Source organism: Hippocampus zosterae, chromosome 2, assembly GCF_025434085.1.
Source record: "Hippocampus zosterae strain Florida chromosome 2, ASM2543408v3, whole genome shotgun sequence".
NCBI lineage: Eukaryota > Metazoa > Chordata > Actinopteri > Syngnathiformes > Syngnathidae > Hippocampus > Hippocampus zosterae.
The window spans coordinates 15,236,683-15,246,682 of NC_067452.1; the positions used below are offsets into that span (position 1 = coordinate 15,236,683).

Genomic DNA, 10,000 nt, shown 5'->3' on the forward strand with positions numbered 1-10,000 from the left:
TCCCGCTGCTGCCGCCGCCGCCGCCGCCGCCGCCGCCGCCGCGTGTTCTTGTTTTTCCGCCCGGGCTTTTTGCAGGCTCAAGTCCGGCTCATGGCATGTGCGCGTCTTGTCTAAACTTAAAGCTTGGCGTGCTTCACCAGCACAGTCACGGACGCTCTTTTTTTTTCCTTTTTCCTTTTTTTAGCTTACCGCCCCCACCGCAGGCGCCCCCTCCCCTCGTCCTCCCCCTCCCATCCCCTTCCCCTTCATCTTTTCCATAGCGGTCAGACATGGGGCCCTATATGCACACCTCGACAGGAGCTGCCTGCAATCATCAATGTGTGATCTCCTCATCGGTGGAGGACATCTTACAACAATTCGAAATTAAGTGGCTTTGAGCCAAATTAAATAAAGGCTGGAGGTGCATCCCCTCATCCTGGCCAGTGGCTGATGAAACGCCATTTTAGCGTCATATACTTGACCTGCGGTAATAGGCTGTTGCAGTGAACAACGAGAACAATAATAACGACGCTGTTCAAAAGCATTGTGAACACAAAAGACATCAACAAATCCCAGGCACTGCGAGGAGATGATGCATTGAAAATGCATCGCGCCACATAGCAACACGATTCAGAAGCAAGTATAAACCAAGGACACACAAACTAACGCAACACGACCCAGAACACCACCACCAACCAGCCGCAATCTCCACTAAGTGTGCGAACACAACCGACAACCCATGTGAGATATAGATATAGATATAGATATAGATAGATAGATAGATAGATAGATAGATAGATAGATAGATAGATAGATAGATAGATAGATAGATAGATAGATAGATAGATAGATAGATAGATAGATAGATAGATAGATAGATAGATAGATAGATAGATAGATAGATAGATAGATAGATAGATAGATAGATAGATAGATAGATAGATAGATAGATAGATAGATAGATAGATAGATAGATAGATAGATAGATAGATAGATAGATATACACACACACACACACACACACACGCCGACTAACAGCAGCAATGACAAGCGGAAATAAGCGTCCGTAAGTAAATTTTGGGGGAATCCGTGCACGGCCCTCGAGTAATCGAGAGAAGGGGGGCCACGAGGGCAGCACAAACTCGCACCCGGCGCTGTAAAACACCGACACACGCAAATATAAACACGACCTATGAATAGTAGGTGCCACTCACTGACCCCGTAAAAGCCACCGAGGATAAATCTCCTCGCGTGGACGAGTTCATAAAATTTTACACTGGATGTTTAGCTGCAATCAGCACTCGTGAGTCCCACTTCAATGCTCACATGGGTTTGCTCGCTCACTCGCTCTCACCAAATATGCCAGCATGCTTTTTGTGGGGGCACTAACGTTTTATACACTGCGTCGTAAAATATGAAAGGCGCGCTCGGCGAATTTATAGACCTTTCACACTCTATAAATATGCAGAGCGCCAATCACTGCAACGAACGCGTGCATGAGGCGCGCGCACAAATCCACACACGCGTACACACGAACGATCGGGTCGTTATTATCGTAGTTTTTATGATTAGGATGGTGATTATTACTTGTGGCTTCAGTTGTGGTAATATTGGAATTCTGATCATTAAGCGAGGTACCTGAGGGCATTTTTGTACGAAGCAGATTTTTAGTTTTAAAGTCAGATTCATGATTTTCCCGTCGTTTTGAGCATTGTTATGGTCACTATTTCACGATGTTAAAATGTTTGTAAAGATAATGTCATTTGCTGAAGAATAAGGAAACTAATTGAAATAAAGGGCGAGGTTATCAGTTAAAGAGCGCTCGAAAGACCGTTGAGATGATTCGATCATTCCTTTTGTAACCAGCACAAACATTAGTTTGATTTAAATGATGACATTTTATATATACAATATATATATATATATATATATATATATATATATATATATATATATATATATATATATATATATATATATGTATATATATACTATATATATATATATATATATATATATATATACACACACACACACACACACACACTGTATACTGTATATGTATATATACACAGTATATATAATATAATATAATGTTTAATTGTCTGCTTTCATATAAAGAGGCGTGTTCCAACTATGGACCACAATCATGTGGCTGCTTTTTGGCGTTCTCCAGGATGAAATGCGGACACTCAGCACGGTCGTCATTTTGTCGTCCATTCCTTCTTCTTGACCAAGCGAGCCAACCGCGCTTCGACAGGGGCGCCGAGGTTCAAAAGGCGGAGCAAGAGCGTCATCTAGTGTTCACGCGGCTGCCTACACCTGGCAACCGGACTGGAGCCCACCAATCGCAACTCGCCGTGGCGGTGACAACACAATGTCCCCATTTGTTCACGATGCGTCATCACGTCGCCATTTTGTTTGAATGGGAGCAGCGTAATTTGCAAAATATGACCCATACTCTCATATTAGTGTTTTGGGGACACATTTAGGTGTTGTTCGTACATGCACAAGTATTGACTCTTTGCCCATTTAACGGTTGCTGAAGTGGATGATGAAGTGCACGGGAGGGAAAGGGCATTGCAGCTGGGCCGTGAGAAGTTTCGGGGGACTGAGTCGAGGTTCCACAGAAGGTGCGCATGACTCCTTTGAACAGTCCTGCCGCTGCGTCCATTAAAACCATAAAGTCATTTCGGCCAGACGTCTAGCCATCCGCTCGAGTTTGCTTTGTTGCTCTACATTTGAGACAAACAAGTCAGCTCCAGCAAGGCCTTGTTTAAAAAAAAAAGAAAGAAGCGACCTTTTGTGTGTGTGTGTTTGTGTGTGTTTGTCCGGGCGGAAAAGCACAAGACCGGCCTTTGGAAAGTGCCGCATCCTGTCTGTATTGTTCAGCATCACAAAAAGAGCATTTAGCCTCAACAAAGCCTGAAGCAAACGCGACGCTCACTCACACATTCGGTGTGGCCTATACCGTCTGATCAAAACAGGTAAATAGGGGCCCATGCTCAGGGTTTCAACGCCAAAAGAGGTTGGAAATGTGCAGAGAAAAAATGGGGCTATTGGAAATCACTGTCTAAATTGCAAGTGCAATTTAGACATTGTTGCCTATGCATCAAGCATGTTTTTATTCTTTAGCCTTAAACAATAAAGTTAGTAGATATTAGACTTTAATAAGAAACATTAATATTTATTTTGTGGCCGACAGGAACTGCATCACAAGCATTTTTGGCACTTATCTTTGCCCAATGTGGATTACACACGTTCACCGAGAAAGGTAGAAAGAACCTTCACATTTGTCAAACCATTAAATGAGAGAAAACATTAAACACTTGTGTGTGTGTGTGTGTGTGTGTGTGTATGTGTATATATATATATATATATATATATATAAAATATAATATACAAATGTGTGTGTGTGCGTGTGTGTGTGTGTGTGGGTATACCTGCAGGTGCTACATTAATTTGCAGACACGTTCTTAATAATCAGTCGAAATCAACACAGAACGCAATTGTTTATGATTATTATGTTTATATATGCAGGTCTACATTCCTATTGTTATAGGATATTACAGTCCCAAAAAGATACACAACAACTATCATAAAAATACAAAGAGGACAGACAGAGGCAGATGTTTCGATCCTGTACAAAATACTCCACTTGCGACGTAAATGATGGATGTGGACACGCTGAGGATTTCAAGTATTCTCTTAGTTGGGAGTGCTGCTACGTGCCCAAATTGTACTTTGAGCATTCCACGTACAAAAAAAGAACAAAAACCAAAACAGAAAAAGTATACAATGCCGTAAAGTGTCAGTGTTGAATTAGCTTTCTTTCTCTTTTTGGAAGAGGACGCCCGTTTGCGTAGAAAAATAACAAGCATCAAAGAGTCTTTAAAATGGCGTTACCAATGAACCAAAATCATGATAAATACAAAAAAGGAAGAAGCGCTTTGTAGCTGCGTTGTCATAGCTGTCCATAGTGGTTCAACTCGTGACAGTTGGGGCTTCCACGACATTATTGCTCCTTGCTGTCGCTCTTCTCTTTGTTCATTTTCTTCATCTTCATTCGCCGGTTCTGGAACCAGATTTTCACCTGCCTCTCGGTCAGGTTGAGGACCCGGGCCACCTCATAGCGACGGTCCCTGGTCAGGTACATATTGAACAAGAACTCCTTTTCCAATTCCAGAGTCTGGTACTTTGTGTAGGGGCAGCGCTTCTTCCTGGTGGAGCGGGCGTGGATCCAGTTTGCCACGGGGTTACCTGCAATGAAAACCCACGACATGAGCAGCGAGCAATCTTGCCGGCGTGCCATACGTGCACGCTCGCAATGTCATTTCTTGCGCTGGCCATGCATTCACCGATTTGTTTCGGAGTGTCCTCAACTTACCGCCTCGTAAATGTCTCAATGCGCTTATTCACTTGATTGGCCCATAAAGTGGCCCGCAGTTCAAGCATTACACGTCTTCGGCCAATCTCAACCAATGACATTCCTTTAGTCCCGTGCATGACTTTAGCCAATTCATCTTGCAATCGTTGTACTTAAGGAAATGTCAAAACACAACACATTTGGCTTTATTTGATTGCTTTCTTTCCTCGATGCTGGGTCGGCCAAAAACGGCCGAACTTCTCACGCCCGCGTGACAGCAGATGCTCAAAGAGCGGAGATAACGTTTCTGCAAATAAAAAGCGCCACTGCATGACTTCCCTGCACCCAAATTCAACATCTTCCTGCGCCTCTTCTACGGAGAGCATGTTTACAGCCTCGTCAGCTTTTTACAGCCCCAGTATTATTAGCCAAGCAGCGTTTGTCCTTTATAGTTCCTAAACAGCCTGGAGCATGGGGGGGGGGGGGGGTGGGGGGGGGGGGGCAATCATTTCCCTTCACTGCGACCATGCATGTTCTTCCAGGGAAAAAAAAGAAAGACGGAGAAAAATGTATGAAAAACATGTATGCAAAGACCAAGCAAGCGGCTGTAAAAGAAGGTTGAACTTACTTGGGTCAAACTCGGGCTTCTCCTCTTTATGCTTCCCCGCGGGCAGCAGCTCCGGTTCGGGCGACGGGAGGCTCTGCAGTGTCTTGTCCCGCATGTCCGAGGAAGAGCAGTACAGATAATCCGCGTAGGTCCGCCCGGTGCTCGCCAGGCACTCGGCGGCTCTGTGCTCCGGGAAGGCGTCAGGTTTCAAGCCGTAGTGCCTGCCGCTGCCCGGGTAGCCGTGGAAAGGTACTGCGCCCGAAATGGGCTCCAGCCAGGAGCGCACGTACCGCGAGTCTGTGCCCAAGTGAGCCTGGTGGCTGTACGGATGGTACACCACTGAGGACTGCGAGGGACCCCACGAGGTGGGGAACACGGACGGTTTGGCGGCGAAGCTGCACGACGGGTAGTCTCCGCAGTCCGCTACCAGGGACGCTGGACGCGGGCCGGAAGGGTGCGAGGCGGGTGCCGAGAAGCGAGTGGCGGCGGCGGCAGCTGCCGCCGCCGCCGCCAGGACCTCGTCGCTGTCGTGGCTGATCAGGGAGTCCACATAATAATTACTTATGGGCCCCGTGGTCGACATGTCGCAGCTTCCCGCACTCGTTTACATGCATCCGATTATTATATGGCTTGTATGTGTACTTTTTTTTTATCTGACCGTCGAACAATCACGGCAGGTAATTATTTTTCCGAGCCCCGCTGCTTCCCATTGGCTGCCCCAGTTTCACGTGACAAAAATCGCACGGCGGATCAATGCGCCGCTTACCGCGGGGTAGCCTTGCGCATTCGTCGGATTAAAAAACTTTGTTTTTCCACAGTGGACCCCCATTCCAACTTTAGTGCGTTGCTCGTTCCTGTTCTTTTCTTTTTCTCGTGTTCCGCTCAACAGGACGCGGCGTGAAGGATCTTTGCGTAGACGCAGTGAAGATACATGCGCACACTGCGTCTGAAACGGAGCCCGGCACTATTTGACGCTGTCATCAATCTCTGTCCGGCTGCATTGTGCTCCAGCTTGATGGTACTGCGGTGAATAATATTGCATCTTAATTGAAAACGATTCTTTGCACAAACAGCCCTTTTTAGTCGCTCTTTATGAGCAATTATGACATGTCCTCTACTGTGGGGTGTTTTATTTTTGTGTGTTTCTTTTTTTTTAAGAAAAAGGATGGCGCTGGCCGCTAAACAGACAAGAGAGGAGTACCTGGGAGGCGGGGGAAGCCCACAATAAAGTTTATGCCGTTTTCAAGAGGCCGAAATTCCCTAAAATGGGGGTCCAGGGAGATAAGATTGTCGGGACCCTGGTCTACAGGGCAGGTGACAGGCAGCCTACAGGCGCGGCTATATTCCACATTGTGGCCGTTCATGTTTTAATGCCTGTCAATAAATTTTAACGACGATCATTTGATTGTTCATAAACGTGTCGTTAAGCAAGCATCCCGGTGCCACTCTTGACGTCAAAACGGTACACTTGTGCGCATGTGAAGCACGCGCGCAAAGACCGAGGACATGTTGCAGCTCTAAAAGGAGTTCAAAAAATATAAAATATAAATATCTCACAATGAGGATACTGTCGTTAGTGTAGTTAATTTGGCTGCTGTATCCCGCAATGTAGCCCTTAGCAGAACACCAAACAACATCGGGCTGGTAAGCCGACACGCTGCAATGTGGGCTGCAATTAGAATAACGGCGTCATTAAGTTTAATTTTAACTTTCACTCTCAAACTTTAATATCTGCTTTCAGACGATATGTGATGTGCAGGGAAGGCTCACTGCTGGACCCCAAAGTGCATTTAAACAGCAAAATTACTGAGTGCTTTTTGCGTCTGATTGATTTGTGGGGAGCTTTAAATATACCGCACGTGTTTGTTTATTGTTTTAGTTTTTAGTGTACATACGATCAATATTTGTACGCACAAATCAGATGTCAGTTCAGGCATGGGTTTGCATGTTTTTTTTCCCGTTCTCCCCCAAAACGCAACGTTTTGTGAAGCTCAAATCAATTTCAACTGCATTTGAGAATGCTGTCAAATGAGCAGCTGCAATATAAGCAAATAATGACTTACTCGCGCCGTTTTGCGACAGAAAATAAGAGTTGAATTTTCACCTCACCTGAAAAACTAACATTAGTTTACGGGTGCAAATAATCGTCTCTTTGTTTGAATTTAGTGTGTGTGTGCGCGCGTGAGAGAGAGTGTGTGTGTGTGTGTTATGGAGTTCAGATTCAAGCATGAAACGTAAACGGCGAGACAGCATCGATGAGGTGAAGTCAAATGTTTCACCAGATGTATGCGCTATAAATTCGTTCACTTCAATAAGATGGTTTCAGGGGTCCCCCCCAGGATCGAAGGTCTACGTCTGCAGCCATGAAAACAGTTGAAAGTGTTCACTGGTCATGCGATACTTGCACATGAGCCTGTAATGACATCCTTTCCTCTTGGTTTGAAGTTGAATGCCACACTGACACTGAATATGCGTTATTAGAGATTTGATGCGACGAAATCAGTTCACTTCCTAGCATTTACTGCCTATTCCATTCTTGTTTACGCAATGACTTAAATTTTCTTTCTGACGTTGCACGGCACCCGTTTGCATCGCCAATATGACAATCAAGGATAACCGCATGCGCAAAAAACTTCTTGTGAAAACAAACAATAAAATGTCATCCATCTTGACGCCAAGCAGTGCATAAAAATTCACGTGCAGTGACTGAAAACAATCTCGCCCGCAAATGCAGTTTAAACATAAAACAGCTGCAGTGCACAGGAATGGTAATCAACTGTACGCGCGCACACACCATTGAGTGATCAAACAATGTGGGTATTCGTGCAAATCACCAGAATGTTATCCCAGGAATAGAAGTCCTTTCCTCTCTGCAAATACTGCAAAAGATTTAACTCATCTGCAATCAGCAATCGAATTGTTGGGAACCGTTTGTGACATTAGGCCGGAAATTTACAAAAAAGAAAAAGGTCCCCCAAATTGCATGAAAAGCACTTGATTTGGGACCAGTATTATGGGGGCTGAACTCAAAGGAGAATTTGGACTTGGAGAAACACGATTCAGCTGTTTGCGTATTCTGAAGATGATAATATTGCAGGACTTGCTTTCGCCGGCAGAATCAAAGAAATGTTTTCGTTTTTGTGGACAAAAATTCAAAATAGGATTGAAAGGGTTGCAAAACTAAAGTTTGCACATTAAAACGTGATACTGGTGTAGCGGGTAGGCTGCAATCGTAATTGTCCTTTACCGGATTTTGTATTCACTCCTAACCCTTACGTAAGTGGTGGAAAAATGTCAGGCCCAAATACCCATGCGTGGAAGGAAACAATTCCAGTTCGCAAATCAATCAATAGGTTTTCGCGTTCTGAAGCGTCGTCCGTGTTGTTGTTGTTATTGTTCTTGTTGTTGTCGTCTTTGAATGGAAGATTAGAAGTTGTGACGGCGCTTTGGCGTAGCAGCAGCGTGTTGCCATCACACTTCAGCCGAGGAGGAAATGACCGTCTGAGGGCTTCGCTTCCTGCGCGCCACTCCAAAGTGAAAAGAAATGGCTTTATGTTTATATGGTTTTAGGGTGAACTGTTTGCGGCGCCGTAAAAGTCTTTGTCACTGATGCATTCCAGGGGAAGACGCCCATGGAGCGGACTGAATGTAAGTGACTTTGGATTCCAGACTGCCACCGCCCAGCTTGCGGCTTGCAGCGCCGCTATATGCATATACTTGGTGATATGATTTGCGGCAAGAAGAGCGGACGAGAGGGAGCAATAAACAAGGCGGCCTGCAGGCCGGGTGAGCGGGAGCTGCGCGACGCACCGCGAGGCGACACTACACGACAGGCCAGCGGAGCATGAGATCATCACACATGATGAGTAAACATGCGTGGCAACTGCACGCACATGACAGATCCCCTTCCCTCCCTCCCTCCACACACACACACACACACACACACACACACACACACACTGTGAGTTGTCTTCTACGTATCCACGTTTTTGTTATTCGTGCCACACACGATTAGGCGCATGATTCAACGAGGCTTCGGCGCTTTGCTTTCTCAGAGTTGGCAAAAAAAAAAAAAGAATTGCTGGCTTCATCTGCAAATTCACATTTATAAATGTCCACCTTTCATGAGAAAACTCAACATAACTTAATGCTCACTTGAGTTGAATTGAATTGAATGGAATACAACTTGATTGTCAAATGTTCTGTATGTGTACATACAGTACATTACATTGAGTGTAAGACGTATAGCCACTGATTTTATTGTTTGGGCCACTAGCAGGAAAACTATTCAGAAGGGCTTCTCTTTTCTCACAGTCTATATGTACGACAACGACGGATGCTATAGCCTGCTACAAGAATGAAAGAGACCAACTATGAAGGCTCTTCATATCCTCGTTGCTCATCTGTCCCTTTGATGCACATTGGGAAGGCAAACGAAGCAGAAGCACCGTTGTGAGTTCAACACGGCAAAGGTGTCCAAATGACGAAACGAGCCCGCTTGCACATCAGCTTGACAATCCTGCCACCAAAGTTACGCCGCCACGACGCCGAACCAAAGCCAGAATTGATTTTTCGTGTCCGGCCGTCTGTGCGTGCGTGCGTGCGTCCGTCCATCAGCGGCAGATGTCTTTTGTTTACAGCTACGTGCGACGCACGAAACAACAGCGAGGCAAGTAAAAGCTCTCTCAATGGCCTTCTGTTTTAGTGGGAACCTTCCTGGTGCAGGCAGGGTGCCTTTAAGTGGGGACATACAGGACGAAATTGTGCCCTTGATGAAAACGAACTGACGTAATCAAGGCAGTTTCTTGTTGCCGAGTCAGGAAGCCAACCCCAACAACACGAAACTACCTAAACCACGCTTCAGCTGCGTGATAAAAAAGGGTCAAAATCCATGAGAGGAAAGAGCCAGCGACGCAAAGACAAAGGCGACCAGAACAGTGCACACCAGGCTGCAGGCTGCAGCGGGCGGGCGGGCGGACAGCCGCGCGACTTCCTCACCCATCCCAAGTGCACAACATTGGCCAAAGCATATTCCTCACATACACCAA

At 45.7% G+C, this 10,000-nt stretch overlaps 2 protein-coding genes across 6 annotated transcripts in view; both read right to left on the reverse strand.

Annotated features, from left to right (window-relative positions):
* LOC127596032 (homeobox protein Hox-C10a-like) overlaps positions 1 to 10,000 on the reverse strand; it is a 50,537-nt gene that overhangs the window by 35,455 nt on the left and 5,082 nt on the right. Inside the window, exon 3 of one of the 4 annotated variants that reach the window (XR_007961357.1) lies at positions 8,298 to 8,479. The exons of 2 other annotated variants lie outside the window; for them this stretch is intronic. The gene's annotated coding sequence lies outside the window, so the exon portion shown is untranslated. Of the gene's footprint in view, positions 1 to 8,297 lie in introns of those variants that run through there. One more of the 4 variants, XM_052058176.1, reaches the window with a different exon arrangement.
* hoxc9a (homeobox C9a) lies at positions 3,489 to 8,096 on the reverse strand. Of its 2 annotated transcripts, XM_052058190.1 has the most exons (3): positions 5,719 to 8,096; positions 4,974 to 5,485; positions 3,489 to 4,239 (listed from the first exon to the last, which is right to left on the reverse strand). In XM_052058190.1, exons 1-3 carry the CDS (start codon positions 5,736 to 5,738, stop codon positions 3,995 to 3,997), a joined length of 777 nt encoding a protein of 258 aa, XP_051914150.1. In that variant the 5' UTR covers positions 5,739 to 8,096; the 3' UTR covers positions 3,489 to 3,994. The 2 variants fall into 2 exon arrangements, with proteins under 2 accessions (XP_051914150.1, XP_051914149.1); XM_052058189.1 differs by having other exon boundaries at positions 4,974 to 8,096.

Bases quoted from the DNA above. Each gene is read 5' to 3' on its own strand.
- hoxc9a (XM_052058189.1), bottom strand. From the start codon at position 5,535: ATGTCGACCACGGGGCCCATAAGTAATTATTATGTGGACTCCCTGATC. The intron at 4,240-4,973 runs GTAAGTTCAACC...TTTTCATTGCAG, and splicing joins GAAGCCCGAGTTTGACCCAA to GTAACCCCGTGGCAAACTGG.